This window comes from Harpia harpyja, chromosome 5, assembly GCF_026419915.1.
Source record: "Harpia harpyja isolate bHarHar1 chromosome 5, bHarHar1 primary haplotype, whole genome shotgun sequence".
Lineage (NCBI taxonomy): Eukaryota > Metazoa > Chordata > Aves > Accipitriformes > Accipitridae > Harpia > Harpia harpyja.
The window spans coordinates 79,077,821-79,099,349 of record NC_068944.1 but is presented as its reverse complement, the minus strand read 5'-3'; the positions used below and the strand labels follow the sequence as shown (position 1 = coordinate 79,099,349).

Genomic DNA, 21,529 nt, shown 5'->3' with positions numbered 1-21,529 from the left:
GATGCACAATGCAATTGCTCACCACTCGCCGACCGATGTCGAGTTAGTTCCTGGGCAGCTATCCCCCCCAGACCAACTCCCCCCAGTTTATATACTGGGCACGATGTCACCTGGTATGGAATATTCCTTTGGCCAGTTTGGGTCTTCTGTCCCGGCTATGTTCCCTCCCAACTTCTTGTGCCCCTCTAGCCTTCTCGCTGGCTGGGTGTGAGAAGCTGAAAAATCCTTGACTTAGTCTAAACACTACTGGGCAACAACTGAAAACATCAGTGTGTTATCAATGTTCTTCTCATACTGAACCTAAAACACAGCACTATACCAGCTACTAGGAAGACAATTAACTCTATCCCAGCTGAAACCAGGACACCCACCCAGACAGTCACTCCTGTCCAAGTCTTATGCCTGAATTTAGAATATGCTAAGCTTAGGTTTGTGGAACCTGAGCGTCAGCCCTTGTATCAGCAGTCTAAATGTTACCACCTGCTGCTGGCAAAACCCTTGTCCCCATTTCTGCTCCAGCAGAAGCCTGGATTCCAGTAGAGGAAAGTCCATGCGGTGAGGCACGGGTTGCTCCGGCAAGGCCGTGGATGTTACAGTCCAGACTAGTACGGGCATCTAAGTGACCCTGAGTCTTGCCCTGATTTAGACCCGGAGAGGTGGCTGGACTATTTGAGAGGGTGACTCAGACTTGGAAAGCAACCACACGTGGAACAACAGCAAGCCCTCTGCAGCACGCTGATCTTCAGCAAAGTAGGAGTGAGGTGCTGTTTCCGTGCCGTCGTGTTTCAGTCTGATGGCTCTGTTAATGCTCTTGGACAGTGGAGGGGAGCAGAGTGCATGAAATAACTTCATCAGTGGCTTGTTTTGCCCGTAAACATGTACACGCTTTCTGCACAGCTTGCCAGATTCGAGGCCAGCTCTCATGAGGTCAGTGCCGAGGTCCTCGCCTGCGCTAGGAAAATTATTCTTTGCTGAAACTGTCTGTCACCAGTTGGGTCCTTCAAGAGCGCTGGAGATTCCTGGTGGCTTAACTCTCGGTGTGCAGGAGACACCGCTTCCCTTCCTGCTGTTGTCAAAACCAGTTTTATCTCATGGCAAGGTACTTGGTTTGAGGAAGTCTTGTACGGAAAATCTGAACGTACAGCTGGAAATGAGGAACGTGCAGAAGAATTGCAACACCAGCATGCTTCTAAAGTGTGCTGATTTATGGTCTGTGAAAGTTAACTGAAAATCGGGGAGTCAGAAGGAGGAAGGGTTTATAGCTGCCAAGCAGTGAACAGGGGAAATGTGAGGTTTCATCTTATATTTAATCCCTCACATGCATAGATAATAGCAACTTTCATGGTTTTGCAAGCGGGAGTTGATCCTGTCTGGTGTATAGGTGAGGGTTTGTTAAATAAGGCATTGGACTTTTAATAAAATAAAATTCAACCATTGTTCAGAGCTTTTATGTTTGAACTGCTTATTTTCAAATTCTGTATTTGCAATGCAAATTCAAAGTAAAACTTACTTCCGTTAAGCATGGCGGTCAAAATAAAGTGCATATTTTTACAAGGCAATGATATCTGTAATCGTGTTGGATTTCCGATTGAATTTAAATTCAGGAACATGTGCCTTTAAAGGTCATTTTTTTTATCTCAGTCAAGCTAAAAGGTACATTTAGAATCGTAAGGCGAAGGTCCAGGGTTAGGTAGGAGGTTACAGTAAGAGACTTACTAAGAGCTTCAAGAGGAGCACTTAATGGAAAACCTCTACTTAGAGCTGAAGAGCGCTGGTAGCCAAAAAAACCTGGAACTGTTCTAAACGCTGTTTGGAACAGGCTTTGAGGTGGTAATCTGCTGACACATTGCAAAACTGAATATTCAGAAACTGTCCTTTGAAACCTTGGCTTTTCAGGTTTCTGCCTCAACCATACCTTCTCCCTCTTTAAATTACTTTGCCAGAACTTTTTGAATACAGATGACGTTGCTTGTCCTCTTCCCGAATGGCGCAGGAGCTCTTGGACCACTTCAAGGAGCAGTTTTCCAGTACAGGGATGTTTTTCCAGCAAAGGCTGTGTAGCAGTAGTCCTGCACTGTCTTGCTCCACGCTCGTTTATGCCAGACACTTCGTTTCGTTCCTAAGTGGCTGCCCTGCCTTGCCGTGCTCCGGCAGCAGCTGGTGGATCTAACCACGTGCTTCTGCTACAGGATCGCTCGGTTTTGGTCACAGGATCCTGCCCCACATTTACACTGACTCTGGTTCTTGTCAGACCCTTTTACGGACTGCCTTAACGTGCCAATACCTGATTTTCTTCCTTTTCTGCTGTATTAGGGTTAAGGCTGCTCATGGAGGTGTTCAGTGGGAGCTGCCGCTGGCTGAGGGTAAGTGCAGATGTGGACGATGGAGCCGGGGAGGCAGAGCAGCCCGCTCGCCCTGTGCCAGCAGCGAGTCATGCCGTAGTTCCTTGTACCTCGTTGAACTGTAACCTCGGGAGAGAGATTCAGATAACTTGTGTAAACTCAAACGTGGTTATGTTTTGTGTGGTGACGTTGGCTGCAGTTGCTAATCGAAACGATGCAATCAGAGTTTGGTCAGTTTGATGCAGAGCTTGGAAGAAACTTTAACCTGGTCGATGTTGATGGTTTTCCCTGTTTTTCTGCATTTTGCTCATCAGAGAGGAACAATGCTGTCAACTCTGCGCATGGGCACTCGGTGCTGAGCACATGGAATGCTAAAATGTTAGTTATAACTGGTGATTAACACGAGTAAATTACTTCAGTGGTTGATCTGCTGTGGAACTTAAAAATCTCACTCTGTTATATCCCATAGTAATTATATAAATTACTAGATAAATAAAATCTACTGCAGGTCCCACTGTGCTATTTGGTACATCCTCCTGCCCACTATTCTTGATTACAGAGGCTGTCAGCCTCACTCAATGAAAATTTCTGGTTTGACCCACAAAGGAGTGATTATTCCTTGCCTTTTCCTAGGTTTAGGACTCCCTGGTCTAGCCCAAGAGGATTTCTGTTCTTGTGATACCACTTCCAGCACAGCGTGTTTTCACTTTCAGTTATAAAGAATGGTGAATAGCTAATTTTAAATCCCTTTTGTATACAGAGAAGTTCCTTCTTTACTTTTTTTTTTTTCCATTAGCAATGTATTTTTCACAGGCTATACCTCCTCTTACCTTTAATATCTTTTTGTAAATAAAAGTGCAGCTATCTTTGCTCAGCTCAAAGCTCTAATCTACCTGACTCCAGTAACTGCTGCACAGAAAATGTGTTACCCGTAGGCAGGTAAGGATCCACAAAGCGAGTGAAGAACCAGCAAAAAAGAAGGGAAGTGTGTTGTTTGAAAATACTTTTAAGGTTTAGGTGAAGTTACTAGCTGGGCTCCTCAAGGTTCTTGGGGTCTGTCTGCTGTAGTTCTTCTCACGACGTTGGCACAAAAAAGGACTAGCTGTGTGAAGTGAAATGAATAAAGTAGGAAGGCGTCAGTATCGCAGAGCCTTATCTTGCAGGGAGAATTGAGTAAGTCCTGAGAAAGGACTTAATTTAGGAGTGGTGTGACCCTACTCGTATGAGATGCAAGGTCACGCAAGTAAGTGATTTTTGCTGTCTTCTGGGAATTCGTTAGTTATGCCTGCAAGGAGTTGTTTCTTTCTTACAAATTCGATCAGGGTACTTTTCCTGCTTCAAAACCACACTTTGATGCTTTTTTTTTTTTTTTTACGCTTGTGTGTGTGTGAGCTCAGTTACCTGATCTGGTTCACAGCATGGTCCCCAAAAACCAGCCGGGTTTTGGCAGCACTGCATTTGAGTCAGGAACAAGCAGCGGTGGTGCCTGAATACCTTAAGCTGATGCTTTGATGTAGTTTAGCAATATGAAACCATGGTCTGAAAGTTATGTTTCCTTAGCCCAGCAAAACAACAGCTGGGAAAAGATAAAGCCTAGATGAGTGGGATCGTGTGGGTATGACCTTCACTTAACAATTGTGACTGAGAAATAAGGAGGGTTCTGGGTCTGCGCTCTAGTAGGCCTTGTGGCATCAAAAAAGAAGTTTCAAGATGGAATAAATGTGTGAGTGCCGCAGTCCCCTGCGATAGCTTGGGGCTGAACCTGGTCACCCATGAGGTCTCTTCGCGTCCTGCACTGCATGGATAGGCGAGATGCTGCTTCGTTACCTCTCTCCCTGCTAGCTCTTCCGTTGCAGGATTTCTCATTCTTGCCTTCCCAGGAAGACAGCGCGTAGCGGGAGCTGGTGATGCTCTGCCACGCTTGAGCAGAATGGGGCCAGTAAGCCGAAGAAACAGTGTTAAGGTGAACAATGAAAAAAAGAATTGATCTTTGATCGGTCTGTTTAGTGGGTGGCTTGTCTGTAGTTGCTAGAAGGAGGCCTGGTGTTGATCACCAGCTTTGACCTTGGTTCTGCCAGCGCTGTGCACGCGGCAGAGAATTTTCTGGTGGAGCGTGCTTTTAACTATCTGTCAGAAAACTTCCTTCCTGCTCTGCTGGTGTCTGAACTCTGGGTAAACTGGTAAAGTTTCACCTTGGAGATTGCTTGCATTAAGTCCCCTTGTGTATAAGATTGTCAGCACCTTACAGATTTGTTTGGATTTTTTCTTGTAAGCTAAAGCTCGTCTCTTCCATGCCATTCCGTGCACACAAGAGGAATGTAGTCAGAACCCAGGTGGTGACGGGTGTCTAAGAGTGGTGTAGCTGAGCTTTATGAAAAGTCAACCTTCAAAAAGTCAAATTTCAAATCTCCATGCTGGAAATGGCGACTTGTTTCGATTTTTGGACTGGAGCTGGATTCTCTTTCCATAGCGCCGAAGCTGGAAATAGTGCCGTGATTGAACGTAGTTTGTGTGCAATCAACACCAGCACGTGCTCCTTCTGTACAGTGGTAGGGAAGGCGAATTTCTTTCCTAGGATTAAATGACTTGTTTCCCAAATGTGGCATGAAGACTCTGTAAACTGTTTCCTGCAGAGGTGAACACATGGCCACAGAGGTCTGGGTTTGTCACATGCAGCCTGGATTGCTGAAATTCAGTGATTGTAACAGCATGGTTTCTTGAGCAGCTGAGCCAGTGTAGTGATGAGCCCCTCCTTGTCCTGTCTCCAGTGCTTGTTGGATGGGCTGTGAACCGGTTCAGCTCCTCATGGGTCCCTTCCAACTTGAGATATTCTATGGTTCTGTGAGCTGTCTGGCCTCACAGGAAACCGCTGTAAGGTTTCTGCTGCTGAATTAGCAAGTTGGATCAGGTCTTGGGGAAGAAAGCGAGTGGAATCTGTGGAGCATCATGGTCTGTGCAAGGTGATGAGAGCATACAGCTGAGATCAAGGGGAAGGGGAGGGAGGATGAATTTTTGGTTGCAGCACACTGATGCAGAGGTTCTGCTCATCCTGCCTTATCCCACCCTGAAACTAAATGTGATGATGTGCATAGACCCCAACTAGCATGCTAACCAGCTGTGCCAGCTGTCGCAAGTACCTCGGATCCAGGACCTCCAGTTCCTTCATAGGAATGGTATCAACTTCACACACTGAATTTTTGTATTTCTAGCCAAAAGTATGTAAGTATTAGCAAGGATAGGCATCACTGTGTGGCCTTGCCTCTCAAGCAGCTGTAAGAGGATGGTGTTCTGTGTCTCGCAGCAGGCACAGTCACCCAAGGTAGCGTACCGATGAGTTGTGTGGAAGGTCACACGAAGGCTGGCTTTCACTGCGGGCACGGTCAGCACTTTGGTAGCCCCAGTGCAGGCACACTTAGACACAGCTCAGCTGCAGATTAGTTCTTATGAAAGTGTAAGTGTGCTAACTTGACAGTTCGTAGCACGTGGTGAGAGATACTTCTAATTGTGTCACTTTGGTTCTTGCTGCTTGGGTCTAGCGACTTCCCGACCATCTTCAGCCCAGCTGGGTACAAATGCTTCCCAGTCCAACGCTGCCTGCAGCAGCCATGCTGCAGTTGGCAGGTGGGTCTCCCCCTTTTAACTATGTACGAAGGGCATCTTGTAAACAGCAGGTCAGGTGCTGATAGCAGAAAGGTTTATTTTTTGTGCATTAAAAGGTGTGTCTTTCAACAGTCACTTCTACTGGAAAATGAGGCCAGTTCATTTTCCTTTGAGTCAGCATGTCAGCATTTCTGCTCAAAGTGGTGTTTGTACCTACCCTTGTACCAACACAGGGTTGTGGGCCTGCACGTGTAACTGTGCTGGGGAACTGCTCCTAGTTAAAACTGACTAGACAAAAAACTTAGGTCCTGGAATAATTTAGGTGAGACGGGACTTCTGGTGGTCTCTTGTCCCAGCTCTGGCTCAGAGCAGGATCTGCTGTGGGCTCAGACCAGGTTGCTCTGATCCTGACCCAGACTTGCTCCTCTGTGTTCCAGCCCCTCGTAGGTGATGCTTGTGCCTTGCCTTACGACTGGGCTCTGCTCCTGTCTCTCCTTCCCTTAGAGCTGCTGGTCCTCGCTGCTCCCCGACACCTCGAAGCAGTCTCTTCCCCAGGCTGAACAAGCCCTCCCCCCTCAGACTCCCCTTTCCAGGCAAGAGCTGCAGCCCCATCACTACTGCTCAATCACTGACCTGCTGAATTTGCTCCAGTTTATCCATGTCTGTGTGGTATTGGGGCCCAAGACTCTACACGCTGTCCGGGCAGTATTTAGCGGATGCTGTGTAGAGGGGGATAATCCCTTCCCGTGATCTGTTGGCCCCTTCCCTCTTGCGAGGGCACACTGCCGGCGTGCTCGGCTCTGCCTGCCAGGACCCCCAGGTCTTCTACACAGCCAGGGCCAGCACGACAAACTGCTTTTGTTGTGGTCAGACGGAGCAGTTAGTGCCGGGCTCCAGGAGCTGAATTTCTCACAATTTCTTCAGGTTTCTCACAAAAGTTGCTGTATTTGGAACAGGAGGAATACGTGTTTCAGAGTGGGATTCATGACACCCAGCAAACTGCGAGTCTTCTGGCCTCACCACCGTGCATGTTATCCAAATGCTTATTAATCTCTGAAATTGTGCGTACGTCCCTCGAGAAGCCCAGGGAAACCCATTCCGTCAGCTCTGGCTGCTTTAGGCAGGCAACAAGCGCACTGCTACCTAAGCCTTCAGGTGCTTTGGTTCGGTCGAGCCTCTTAGTTGGCACTTGACGTGTACCAACGCTGAGTAACCTGAAGGGATGAAAGCTCCTCAGCCAGTTTGGATCCTGCCACGCTGGCACTGACGCCTGAGGCTGCGGTCGCGTAGTCTGTGCTTTTGCTGTGCTAGTGAAAGGGTTTGTTGTGTCCTGCTGGTGGTCCTTTGGCTGGAGATGGCTTCCTTCTTCCCTTCCCTCCCTCCCTCCCCTCCCAACGTGTCCATTTGCTGGAGCTCTTCCCGAGCTGCTTCCACGACCTGGGTTCGACGGCAGCTCCAGCAGCATCCAGGACGCCTGGTCTAAGAAGGAGCCAGGGAAGGCAAGCTGCCTCCAGCAGCATCCGTCTGGGAAGTCCACGTCCATCTGCCCCCGAGGCCCCCGACCTGCGGCGAGGTGGCCAAGTACAGCGTGTCTAAGGGCCGAGCTGCCCGGGAAGCAAAGCCCGAACCCTTGCAGATCACACGCAGTATTTTAAGATCGGTAAGGTGGTACCTGAGTGGAAGGGGCAGTGAGTTGTCCTGCTCGCAGGCTGGAGCCCCGCAGCCTGCTGCGCATCTGGGACTAAATGTTTTTAAGTAAAAGATAGCCATCCTGGGGCTGGAGTGCTCTGAGTTGGAGCTGCTTCATAATGTGTCTCGTCTTTAGGGTAGAAGGTGAAACAAACAGGTAAATTTTTCTAATTCCCGGGTTTCCAAAGCTTAAACAAAGTACTACTCTATTGTTGGAGAGGCATGAGCAATGTCTAGTTAATCTTCATTGCTGGGACATAAGAGAATTTCATGGGGTTAATCTTGCTCTCAACAGTGGTGGAGCCAGAAAGTTCCTGGGGGGGGGGAGATCTTGTTTGTTTGTTTGTTTTTTAAATATCTCAGATGATAGCTATAAAAGTTTTCATAATTTTAATGATCAGATTTAAACTGGAGTTTGAGAATTGTCAAATCTCATGCTAGCCTCAGAAATTTGAACATTTAAGTTTTTAAAATAAAAGCTAATATTGTCATCCCTTTTTTTTTTTTTTTAAATATCTTCCGTAGTTGATCAGCTTTCATTTTGTAAGGATTTCATTTTCTGGTGTGACTTTGTAAGACTGATAACATTACTTGGTTTTTTTATGCTAAGTCATGGTTTTGCTGCTGTCCCTCCCATCTGGATGATTTCCCTGCGCAGTGACGTTTGCACCGTAGGGATCAGTATTTCCATTTTCAAAATAGGTCTGGCGTGTCAGATGTTGGGAAATAGTATTGAACCTTTTATTTGTTGCTCTAAAGTCAATATTTTCCTGGATTTTCCTGCTTATTTCACAGACTTAAGTCTCTTATAAACTGAATGTCCAAATATGTAGAAGATCTTAAATTATACTTCAGAAATGAGTTTTTTCTTTCTTTCTTGATCCAGTGGTAAGTGACCCAGCTTCTGCAGTGCTCTGAGCTGAAGCCAGCTTCGTGTTGGGCTTCAGAGCGGTCACGGTTATCAGAGCTTCCAGCTCACCTGGGCATGACTGCAGGACTTTTTTTAAACTTTCTGATTTTCTATTATTTTTGAAAAAAAAATTGTGTTCAGCAGTACATCAATCAGAAATAATGAATATTTAAAAATCACTTTGCCGGTTCTTTTAGAAGTTTTCGAACTGGGGCCTGCTTACTGATGATGATAGATGGAGAACTGTTGGCCCATGTTATTTCTAGCCCATTATCTGCAGAGGAGCTGGAAGATGTGGTGGTTAGCAACAGGGCAGAGTGAAGGGATTCCTCAGATTAGTTTGATGGGGGAGGAGGGAATGCCTGCAAGTACTTAAATGTATACTGTCCAGTGTCTCTGAGTTCCATATATAGCACGGAGGATGGAAAGGCAGAAGCAAGATAGATGATCAGGACTGTCCGTTGGAAGAGAAGACAGCTTTTCAGCAGCTGGTTTTCGGATGGGTCGCTGTTCTGAACGCTGCTGCTCACAGCCGCTGTGCTGGTAAAACTGCCCAACCATTCCTGATAGATTCACTTGAAGGTGGTAAAGAGGAAAACCTGACTCTTCAGAGAGGGGCAGCAAGAAGGGGCATGCTAAAGGATTACTCTGGACGTTCAGGTCCTCGTCGTAGATAGCAAATAGTATGGTCTGGGGGAAGGAGCAGAAGGTACAGAGCAAAATTTTGGTGTGAAACCTCTGAAACTGTAGGACTGTATCAGGAGCTGGAGGGGCTGGGAGGGTTCGGGGCAGCTCTGGGGCCGGAGGCTGGTGATGCTTCTGAAGGGAGGGCTGCAGAGGAGTCTTACCCTGTGCCCAGCTTTAATGTTTTCAGATTCATGGCTCTACTTGTAACTGTATGTGAAAAGGCTTACAGCCTTCATCCTCAGTCCCATTCTGTAATTTTTGGCCCCTTGTCGTGGTTTAACCCCAGCCAGCAGCTAAGCACCACGCAGCCATCACCTGGTATGGAATATTCCTTTGGCCACTTTGGGTCAACTGTCCCAGCTGTGTTCCCTCCCAACTTCTTGTGCCCCTCCAGCCTTCTTGCTGGCTGGGCATGAGAAGCTGAAAAATCATTGACTTAGTCTAAACACTACTGGGCAACAACTGAAAACATCAGTGTTATCAACATTCTTCTCGTACTGAATCCAAGACATAACACTATACCAGCTATTAGAAAGAAAATTAACTCTACTGCTGCCAAAACCAGGACACCCCTTAACGTCAGCCATTCAGTGCCGTCAAGAATTGATTAACAGCAAAGTTTGAGCAGTTTATTGCATTGTAGAACTACTATCACTTCTGTAAACAGAGTGAAAAGATGTTTGCTAAACACAAGTGCCCTTCTGCAATCTTAATTCTGAAAGGGTCATTGAGGGTTTTTGTTAAACATCCTGCTGCAGAGCATGTGTAGGCAGCAGGGAGAGAAGCAAGTAGCATGTGGTGGCTTGTAAGCACCGCCGGGGCTAGGAAGGAGACTTTTCTACACCAACCCTAAACTCGGCCACTTTCCCTAATCAACTGACTTTTCTTCCCCAGCATCAGTTTCAGAAAATCCTTTGGGGGCACCTCCTTTCTTTGTCCGCCAGAAGGAGAAATGGTGTCTCAAGCCTGCGAGACTTTGCAGAAGGAGAATGGGAAGAGCAGAAGGGTGCCAGTGCAGATGTGGAGACCTGGAGTATGCAGTGGGTGGTCAGAGCCCGTCTAGACTGGGAGGGAGTATGGTGCTGGCCAACAGGTTGAAAATGTCTAGTGTTACATGAGTCATTTTGACTTCATGTTGTCCCCCTCTTAGGGAAAGCTGAGGCTTTTGACAAAACAACCTGATCTGTGCTAAAATGTTTGATGCTGTCTGAACCGGACTTGGCACACGTCAAGGTAAAAGTATACCGAAATTACGCAAGATAGCTGTATTTCATTTACTGTCAGAACTTTTGCGATGCCGTGTGGAGAGATCCGCCTGCATTGTTTCTTCCATTTCAACAAACCCCGATAACTGCTGGGAAATGATCCAACCACTGTGCTGTCCTGCTGGGTCACATCCTTAACACCCAAGTGTGGTTCCAGCAGGAAAAGTGGGCAAGTGTCAACAGGTGAATTTCAGCTCGGCGGGGTACTTCTTCCAGTCCTGGGAGCTGAGATCCTTGTGTTTGCATCCCCTAACAGTGAGGGAGAAGTGGGATTTAGAACAGGAGGCCTCTCATCCCCTTGCTGCAACATGAGCAGTCACCCCAAGAAAGATGCTTAGCCTCGTTTGTATAAGCTGTTTGATTTTAAGAGGAGCATTAATGACTAACTAGTCTGACCCTCATGGTTTGAAGTGCTTTGGAAATGATTCTGAAGAGGAGAATAACTAAAGTCATAAAAGTAAATGGAAATGGGATAAAACAGAACATAGACTTAACAACAACTGATTGTACCTCCTCACCTCTCCTCTGGACATGAAATCCTTTTCTGGATAAAGGAATTGGGGCAGATCTAATGTGTCTGGACTTCTGCAAAGCATTTGATACTCTGCTGCATGGAAAATCATAAATGAAAGTGCAGAAGCTGAGGATTAATATAAGAATTGTGGGGGAGGGACTGGATAAAGCAGAGACAACAGTTATTTTTTGGAGGGTGGCTTCAGTCTGGAGAGAGGTCATGGCAGAGCTGCTCAAAGATCAAATCTTGGAACAGTCTTTTTGAATGTGGTTTTTATAATGGCTTTGGCACAGAAGATGTGTTGAGAAAATTTTCACAAAACACTGTTGGTCTTTGTTAACGCAGAGAAGGTTTGAGATGCCGTGCAGAAGAAACCAGACGACCTTGAGAACTGAGATAATAGAAATGAGGCAGAATTTGGTTAACGCTTGTGCAGGGTTGATTTAGTCCTAACTGTGCAAATAATCCTGTCACTTACAGACAATTTAATTCAGGTTGGTTTCCCTGTAAACTTCTTACATATCTGAGACCCCTGCCCTTCCAGCTTACTCTCAAGTCTTCTACCACTTTGCAGCAGCAGCAGCTGCTCTCAGCAACAGTGGCTGTGTGCTGGGCATGTGTGGACTAACGCCAGGAAGGGAGAAGAGCTGGTTAAGTGAAAGGTAGTTGGTGTGAGTGCAAGAAAACATGCATAAGCCGGCCATCAGCAGTCTGGAAATGGGAGTATTTCTCACAATTGCAGAGATAAATGCTTAAGTGGTGCAGTGTTAAAAATAGAAATTTTAGGATGAGTCTCAAACAACGTTACGAAGGAAAACACCAGTGTGGTGCAACAAATCCAGGTTGTAAAGCAGCCTGTCTTCAGGTCGCTCTTCCTCCCCGCTTCCTTGGAAGGAACAGGTACTGCATTGAGACTTGGGTGAAACTCCTTGAAGTTGATGGACATAATGGCCATCCTCCTATGAAAATAGAGGAAAATCTGTTATGCTTGTTAGCAGCATGGATAGACTCCTGTGGAGTAGCTAAACCTGGGAAAATTCACAAGGCTGGGCAGGAGAAGTTAGGTGGGGAGGCAGGCTGGGGGATCTGGACGTAGATAAAGGAAGCAGAGTATTTTGGATGCATTGATGTACAGCGAATGACCAGAGAAGACCACCAGCAAACTTATTTATCCTTAGGGGGCAAAAAAGCAAGAACTCTGGAGTGGAGCAACTCCAGCAAAACAAAAAACCTTGGAATGGGACTCAAAGATGTCTTATTTATTGTGGGTTGCCATCATTAGGAGATGGCTAGTGTGCGCTTCCTTCCTTCATTGCCATCTATTGCATTTTTTGCTGTTAGAATCAACTCAGAGTACTCGTAAGTATTGGATAAAGAGTAAAGGACCTTAATGAAAACAAACACTGAAACGCAGGTAAATCCTCTGAACGAGTAATGAAACTCATCCAGAAAGCCCAAACTGTCAACTTTTAATAAACCCTTACCTGGTTTTGTTATTGGCAGGCAGAATCTTTTGTGGTCTGTTTTAGGGTGGTGGTTGTTTTTTTTTTTTTAATAGTAGTCTTAATTCTTTAGGATTAATGCTGCATTGAATTTGCCCAGTAACTTTAAAAGTAAGATGTGCCTGTCTGAAAATCGTCTCGTGGATGTTGGGTCTGATACTCTTAAGTCAGTTCAGAAGACCTTGGCCTCCTCTTTTCCCAGGAGGTTCATGCTGGGACTTGGAGAGTGTCTGCAGACGCTGGTGGTGGTTAGCTGTCTGACAAGAGTGGAGTTTGGAGCACAGTAACGGGCGAGGGGGCTCTTCTGACCTTGTGCAGCAAGACCTCGTTTAATATGCAAGTAGCAGCCCCTGCTTGTGAAGGTCTTTTCGTTGGGTCACTCGTGAATTGGGGGGGACTTTGGAGTTCTGGAGGCACCGTCCCTCTGCTCTCGTGTGGGTGGTCTGCCCTGGCCTGCCGCTTTTCTTTTGAGCTAAAAAGTCCGATTGCTTCATGGCCGTGCAATGACTTGTGAGTATCTTGTTGGGCTTGGCTCTCCTCTGGTGCTCTGCCAGCGCTGTGTGCTGGTGATACGTGGGACCATATTAGCAGGAGGATGGAGTGGGAGCAGGACTTTGTCGCGGAAGAAAATCCGGGTTGTAAAAATGCATTCGGCGTTCTTGTGTCCCTTTGCCAGAATGAAAATCCCTTCTTTTGCTGTTTTGCAGATGCTTATGTTGACAGTATAATTCCTGCTCAGCGTGCCAGAAGGGTAATAGAAACCATACTTGATAAAACAGCACCACAGACCTGAAAGCTAAGTGGCTGAAATGTAATCCTGACTACTGGTCAAGATAGTTATAGTAGTCAAAATAACTTATTATTCTTGGCATGCACTGTTCTGTTGGTGATAACTTGTTTTCCAAAATCCAGCAGCAGAAGTACCTCAGGGTTTAGAGGGGCAGGAACGCTTCCTCCTGTCTCCTACCTATTCCTACTTTTTAAATCAACATGTAGAAAATGTTTATCAGTCGCAGTGAAAAATTAAAACTCATTAGTCAGTGCTGCTCTCGCTCTGCCAGCAACAGCATGTGTTGCTTTCAGCTGTTCCGGACCTCGTCTGCTGTGTCTGCTGTGTCTGCATGGGCACGGCGAGCTGCCCGAGACTGGCAGGACGCAGAATTGTCTTTGTTTGTTTGCAGATGTTGATGTTGAAAATCAGACTAGCCTGGTTGTCTTAATTTGCTCGGAAGATCGTTGGCTGTTGCTGTAGATACAAAAACAACTTACTTGGGACAACTTGGGGAATTAATAGATTTGTAGTTCTGCAAACTGAGGTTTAATCTTTGTAGCCTGCTTAACCTCCTGGGTTGCTTTTTTAAGTCTCTGGGGAGTTGTGCTCTGCTGGGTCTTCCACATTAGCAGCTTGGTCACAGCGTAAAGAGTTATCGGCTGTCTGCCCGTTCCCGATAACTGACAGATGCATGTTGTTCTTCTGGGCCGAGTGCAAGGAAATGTGATTTTGGCCAAGAAAGCTCCATGGGCAGTTACCCTGGCTCAGCTGAGAGGCAGCGATGTGCTAAATGCTGACTGCATCGGGAGCTGAAGGATGTTGTTGGGGTCCCTCTGAGCTGTATTGATGGGAGCTTGCATTGGTCAGATGGTAACAGCTTCAAACAAAGCTAATAAACTACATTTTTACCTGCAGCTGAGGGACTCCAAGATACGGGGCCATTACTGATTTCACCCACAGCAATGCAGAATTTATATTTGTGAAATGAAGGGGCAGGTGGGCTTCTCTCTTTCTGTGTAACAGTGGTTGATAATGTTTCATTTTGTTTTGTTTTTTTGACAGAGTGGAAGCAGCTTCCATGTGTTTGACCAAGGCCAATTTGCCAAGGAGGTACTTCCAAAATACTTCAAACACAACAACATGGCCAGCTTTGTACGGCAGCTCAATATGTGTAAGTATCTTCTGGGCAGCTCGGAGAGCAAAGTGTAAAGTTTGTCCCGAAATAAGGTTTCCCTCTTTTGCCCAGGTTTAACGTAGGGGACATTCCATTGAGTTGGGAGTATTTGCTAGCTTTGCGATCACTCAGTTTTTGGGGACCAAGTGGTAGTTTTAAGCTTGGCCTCTGCTGAAGGGAATAAAAACTTCTAAAACTGAAAACTTCTGCTAGATATAAACAACTTCAGACTCCCAGAGTTCTTTTATCCTGAAATTCCCCGATTGTTAGTGCAGGAGTTCTGAATGCTTTCCGTGTGTTCGCCTATCATTAACGTTTTTGATGGCACTCTCTGCCAGCCTGTGTCATGAAGGAGGACCTCCTCTGGAATGCTTCCCGTGAGGCAGGCCCACCCCGTGTGACTTGTTCATTTTCTGCTCACTTTCTTGAGGGGATGTTGCTGCCAGCGTCATGTAGAGCAGGCATTGACTGAACTTGCTCTACTAAACAACAATTATTTAAAAAAATAAATAAAAAATCATAGAACTGTAGCAGAATAGGGCTGGAGGGTCCTCAAAATCATTTAGTCCAATCCTCTGCTTCAAGGCAGGATCAACTACCTCTGTGTTGTTCCTGATGACTTTGCGTCAAACCTATTTTTTCCAAGCCTCCAGTAATGAAGATTCCATAAGCTCTTCAAGGAAATGCTGTTGATGTAAGGATAGTGAAGCAGTGGAGTTGATTGCTGAATGTCTAGCCCAAACCGTCCCAGCTACAGTTTAAATCCTCCACTTCTTTCCTATCTGCTGTGGATATAAAGAGATTTATTTATTCCTTTTCCCTTTGCATCAGCCTTTGTGTCTTTGAAAACTTGATACCTCTCTTCAGTCCTCTCTTTTTTCTTTTTTTTTTTTTCTCTTCAGAGTAAACAGCCTGGGTTTTTAATTCTTTTAGGTTGTTTTCCAGCCTTTAATCATTTGCATTCCTTTCTCAACTGACTTTGTTCCATCTCTTTGTTGAAGTGCAGTAGGCAACATTGGGTGTATCACTGGATAGAATAAAAAGAGTAATTCGTGTGTCTTGAAGGCAATACTTTTGTGTATATCGCATTATGGCATTGGCCTTTTCCTCAGCAGTATGACATTGAATTTATGTTCAGTTCACGATCCACTACAGCGCTTGCATTATCTTCTCTTGAGCTACTATCTACCCAGTGGTTTTCCCTCCCATATTTCTTTGGTTTTACTCCTGCCTCAGAGTTGTACCTTGTATTTGTCAGTAGTGACTCTCATTCCTCTTGCCAAAATCACTTTGAATTGCAGTCATGTCTTTCAACACACTTGCAGCTCTTCCCAGCTGCGTCTTATCAGCCAGTTTAGCAAACATGCTCTATTCAGTCCTTCATGCCATTAATGAAGATGCTGGATAGGACTGGGCCCACACTCTTAGACCACGCACTACAATATATTTTGCTAACTGCTCCCTAAATAAGGCTTTTTCTGTTGGGTTTACGCCCACATTATATCAGTTTCATCCTGCTGATTTTCCTGCTTTGAGGATGTCATGCTTTGGTTGGGATGTCTGCTGCTTTTCTGTTGATAAAGCTTGCTATACCGTCATGGAGGAAAATTAACTTGGTTTTACGTGACCTTTTCTTGTCTTCCGGGTTTGTTTTGGTTCGGTTTTTGGTTTTGGAGTTTTTTTTACTTACGCACATTTGTAGATGAAAAGTGGCACCCGCTTGCATAGCTCTGAGAAGGGTCAAGAGTTCCCAGAGAACTCGGGAATACTCCGCTTCCCATCACCGTTGAGGAGAGGTATGCCCAAAATATCAAATCCTGCCAGGAGAACAAGGACTCCAGAATATCGCTAATCGGTGCTTTTCGCCTTCCTTGCTGTTTCTTTTGCTGGAGGACAGGTAGGAAGGCTCGGCTCCTGTCTGCAGGCGGGGGGGGAGTCACCCTGCAGAAGGACAGGTTCCTTCAGCAGCTTTGCTTCCCAGCTCAAGCAGTGACCTTTCCAGCTGCACTTCTCTTGTCTGTCCTGTCACCACATCTGACTTGCATTTGGAGGGAGGAGGGTGATACTTCCCTACAAAGCACATGTCTGCAGGTGTCTTTAGTACTTGCATGTCCTGGAATGCTTTGGAATAGGATCAACCTGAGCATTAGCTTGTCAAATAAGGTAAAGGCTGCCTCTCCAACGGACGCTGCTGCAACTGGGGAGTAATAAGAAGAAAGCAAGCTGTCTGGTCTGTTCCCCCTCACTGTATGTAATGTTAAAAGGGCAGGGGGATTAACATCATTCCGGGTGTCAGCTCCTCCTTTCAATAGCGGAGATAGAGCTGGAACAGAATTAGGTGATCGGACAAAAGCACATCTGAGTGATAAGGTGTTCTTTTAAAAAGGGGGGAAAAAGAAGTAATAAATCTCCAAGACCAAGCTAAGACAGGACTGAAACTTCTTTCTAACAACACCTTTCCCAAGTGGTTCAATACTTCTGGGGGAAAAAAAAAAAAACAAAAAACCCAAAAAACCAAACATGTTCTGATCAGAAATGGAACTGAGATTTTTTTTTTTTTTCAGACCTCAAGAGTCGGGTTCTCCAAACAGAATTCCCACCCTCAACCAGACTTTGGGATCTTTCTGATACATTCAGTTACACTGCCATGATAGCATGATACAGTATTGAGATGACAGAAAGCTAGGCTTCGTGTCTTGCACTAGAAAATGAGTAAATGTAACTTCTATATTCAGGTGTTTATAACTTTTTTCCTATGCTTAATCTGTTTTTTAACACAGATCCCGTTCTTCCCAATCTGTGTTACAGAGGCTTTGATTTACTTGAATTATAAAACAGATTTCTTAGCGTGTGATTGGTGGCAGTTTGAGGATTTCAATTTATTTTAGAGTTGAATGATATGGTAGATGTAAGTCCAAATTTGAAAGTAAATTCAGAGTTTGTCCCTACACTGCTTGGCGTGTTTGCTTGAAGAACAGGGATTGCTAAAGGACATGTAGTAAAGAGAAAGGTGCCCAAAATGGAACATGATTTTCTACTTTTAGTTTTTGGGGATTTGCTTGGTTAGCTTCTAGTACAGCTGTGCAGTTGTTGTTGCATTTTTCTCAAATCACTTCACGTTTAGCATAATTGTATATTTCTGTGTTACCTGTTCACAGGGCAATGCGAAGTTCGTTATCCTGACTGGGTCAATAGTCCAGTAACGTGAAGAGTGCCTCTGAGCTCGCTGTCAGGCTGTGGATCCCTATGCAAAACCTGAGTGAGGGTTATGAAATTCTCCAGAACGGGTGTTTCGCAGTGTGTGCTGAGCCTTGGTCACCTTTCTGGGCACACCCACAGGCAAAAAAAGGGATCTGCTGCGAGCTCGGGTGGAAATTTTGCCTAGGGACACCTTTACTCCTGCTCTGGTTGCTGTGTGAGCAAACTGAATCCAAGTTGGTGTTTCAGGTTGGGTACACAGATGGAGGACTGCCCAAAGCTTTCACTGTTCTGACCAAGTATCTCTGTGCTACTAGTTCCCTGTCCTCTGCTAATCAAGCAATATTCTTTTTCTCCATGCTCCCCCCTTCCTGGTTTTCCAAACTTATACTGCTTAATCCTTCTCTTACCCTTCGGATGTGCAAGGAAATCGAGAACTGCCTGACTGTGTAAATGCTCCGAGATTGATGGGTGCGTTTGTAGCTGCTCTTTCCTGCCAGCTAACAGGAACATTCTGGGATTATCCCAGAGACATTGCTTCACGGCAGTCTGCTCGGCTTCCTCCCCGCGCACACAGATCTGCATTTACGTTTTGGCTGCGGGTTCTTGTGATAGGCAGCAACATAAAGGATGCCTTTCATACACCTCTCACGTGGAGGTTATATCAGGGATTAACTTTAATGCTCCAGATGTGGGCTGCAGAGAGCATTCCAATGTTATTAGAAAGGATGACATTTTCATTACCTTTCAACACCAGTTCTTTGAATAGCTGTGGGGCACATTCTGTGCTTTGTGACCGGGGCCTTTAGTTTTTAAGGATGACTTGAATAACCGAAAACTGGCTAATATCACTACAATAACGTGTAATTTCTCTAAATCACTTTCTGCTGCAAGTGCAGGAAGCTTTTTTTTTAACCACAGCTGTGGTCTGAGCAACTTAAATAACACTCTTGATTTATCCTAGCGGTTTACAGAAATGCTGAGATCCAAAAATACTTTGATGCGCTACACTCTGTTCTTGAGTGGCTTTTAGGTGTTTTAAGTACATCTGAAGACTTTGGTGCATAACTTCTGCCTGAACTGTTGCGGAAGCACTTTCCAGCATGCCGTGCCTCTCTCTTCCCTCTGCAGCAGAGGAATTGCACCGTCACCCTCACCAGACAGTTGTGTTGCTGCGGGGATAACAAAAGCGGTGCCTGTCGCTGTAGTTCTGGGGAATTGTTTGGAGCCAGGATGTTTTTAATTGCCGCATGTTAGAATGAGAAAAACGCTGTGGATTTATATTTCTTAAGGTGGAGCAGACTGGTTAAAAAAAGAATTTTAAGCCTTAGTATTAAGGCGAGTAGATTGTCAACTTGAATGTCTGCTTCTGGACTACTAACCCTGTTTGCAGAGATTGTCAGCTCTGTCCTAGTAGTGTTGTACAGCTCACTTACGAAGAAGTGTTCTGGAAAGGCTCAGAAGCCTTTGGGAAGTCATTTGTTTACCTTCTGTGCCTTGGGGTCTCCTTTACTATAAGAAAATTCCTCCTTCCTTTCAGGTTAAGGATCAGGGTGCCTACAGTGCCCTGGAATGTGCACATTTATTATAGGTGTGCTGGCTACAGCAGCCTGCATCATGGGCTTGTAGGGCGAGATAATATGTGCTGCTGTGAGAAGGCACTGAAATGGAGAATGGAGGGGCTTGGGAGTTCAGTTAAATGCAGTAATAACTCATCTCCCGTTGTGTGCTGATGGGCACTTGCATGGTTTTGTCTCCAAGGTGTTCCTATTTTCATTAGTCTGTGAGATGATAGGCGGCAGTGCTTCATCTGCATCATGTATGTTGCTGAGTACGTTGCTAATTGCTCTCAGAAACCATTTTATTCTCTGAATAAATAAAACATAAGCCCTCTGGGATTGCTTGGAGCATGTGCTAAATGTTTGAGTCTCTTTTTGGCAGTATTGTTGAAAGAAGTTTTGTTGAAATACATGTCTTTCCTTATCTTGCTCTGCATTGAGAAGGCAAGGCAAGGTGCTGTTTACTCATGTAACAAGTCAGTTCCCTGTGAATGAGGGGCTTTTATCAGGAAATGGGAAGGTTAATTGGAGACTCTTAGTTTAGTTCCAGTAATTTCAGCCTTTCTTCTTGCTGACCTATGCTATCAGCCAACCATCGGCGTAGTTTGGTCTTGTGAGAGCAGCGAAAGGTGTTTTTCAAAACGATTCTAGGATGTAGAAGTGGATCCCACTCTTCTCAGCCGTCTGTGTCAAGCTGTTGCTCCGGTCAGGTAGCTGAATGGCCTGGCTCTGCTCTCCTGGGGAGAAACAAGGAGAAACAAGGGTTTGGTGGCCGGAGAGGACTCGTACCACTTGCTGTTCAGAGGATCAGCATAAGCCTCTGTCCGAAGGTCTGTCAATTTAAGGAGGGGTTCCTCATTCCACATAGCATTTTTAGGATGAGATTTGTTAGAAAGCAATACCACAGTGATGGAGCGCTGGGTATTTAAACGAACAGGGGTGACTTGTGCTAGTTTCTGCTTTCTCAAGTTCATATTTAGCCTGTTAAGCTTTTCTCCAATTATCTCCCCTTTGATTTTCAGATGGCTTTCGAAAGGTTGTCCACATTGAGCAGGGAGGATTGGTGAAGCCAGAGAAAGATGATACTGAATTCCAGCATCCGTACTTCATCCGAGGCCAGGAACACCTCCTGGAGAACATCAAGAGGAAAGTAACCAGCGTAAGTTTATGCAACAGATCTTTTGGGACAAGCTCTAGATAAACTGTTTAAAAACAGAGGATTAGTCCGAAAAGCACCAGTGTGCTCTAAGGGTTGAGGGGCATTGGTGTCCTCGGTTATTGTTTTATGCCAGCAGTTCTTCTGGCTGTCTCTACCTTCTCACCCAGGTACAAGCCGCAGTGCCATCCTGCTAATCAGCTGGCTTCAGGTTCTTGATACCAGTCCCTTTTGCTTGTGGGTCTTTTTCTCAATGTTTTCAGCATTAGGTTCATTATGGCACTGCTTGAGACTGCCCCTCTGTGCCACACCACCAACATTAAAGAGCCAGCACTCTGGCCTTGCAGACCAAATTGTTTCTGAGTTCAGTAAAAAGGGTCACTATATTTTTTTCTGTTTTTCTGGACAAGTAGCATCTGTTTGAGTTTAGCTTGGTGGAGGGAAGTTTACTGTGTTCTCTGGAGAGACTGAAGAGCAATTGTACTTTTCAGTAGGAGGGAGAGTGATCGCTAGTTGAGCTGCAGTCTTTACTTAAAATGCTTCAAGGAATGAAAAATACGTACATACAAAGTGTATGCACACAGACACATGGAGATATTTAGATGTAGTAGTGGCAGGAGGAAAAGGAAGGATAAGATACCTGAATTATTTTAAATGTGTTAACCTCCAGCGTATCCCGATTATAAACTTATGCATTTTCCCTTTAAACTCACAGATGTGCTGCTTTACAACTGCCCCCATTTCTTGAAATACAGAATTGCAGTACATGTACTGAAGTCATGGTATAGCAACAGTTGGTATCAGGAGTTCCAAAAATGCTTATGAATTTTGCAGGCTAATTTATTAGTCCTGAAGCGTGGGCTGGAGAAACATGTTTTTGTCATTCTTCTCGAAATATTAATCAAAGCAATGTGTAGAGAGAGTAGCTCACTCTTCTGCCTATCCCAGGGTGCTCTCAAATAACCGTAAGTGCCATTTTCACTGAGGCATTTAGTTCCTCTAGACATTTTCACAGTGGGCAAACGCGTTAGAAGGATGTAAAGAGATCTTAAAGATATATGACCTGCTGGCAAGTGAAGTGGAGAGAAGCTGCTATTGAATAGGTGAGATGTGTTAACCCCTATAACGGTTGGCAGATTCATAGACTTCTCACGTGGTACA

General features: G+C 45.4%; 1 protein-coding gene and 1 long non-coding RNA gene across 6 annotated transcripts in view; both read left to right on the top strand.

The window, feature by feature from the left end:
* HSF1 (heat shock transcription factor 1) overlaps window positions 1-21,529 on the top strand; it is a 71,758-nt gene that overhangs the window by 5,487 nt on the left and 44,742 nt on the right. For 4 of the 5 annotated variants that reach the window (XM_052787912.1, XM_052787911.1, XM_052787916.1 and 1 more), the window contains exons 2-3: window positions 14,344-14,452; window positions 20,235-20,371. In XM_052787912.1, coding sequence (XP_052643872.1) covers window positions 14,344-14,452; window positions 20,235-20,371 — 246 coding nt within the window. Of the gene's footprint in view, window positions 1-2,313; window positions 2,364-14,343; window positions 14,453-20,234; window positions 20,372-21,529 lie in introns of those variants that run through there. The other variant, XM_052787915.1, reaches the window with a different exon arrangement.
* LOC128142150 (uncharacterized) lies at window positions 9,815-14,334 on the top strand. The gene is made up of 3 exons (XR_008235284.1): window positions 9,815-10,461; window positions 12,583-13,019; window positions 13,217-14,334. It is a non-coding gene; the product is annotated as an uncharacterized LOC128142150 (long non-coding RNA).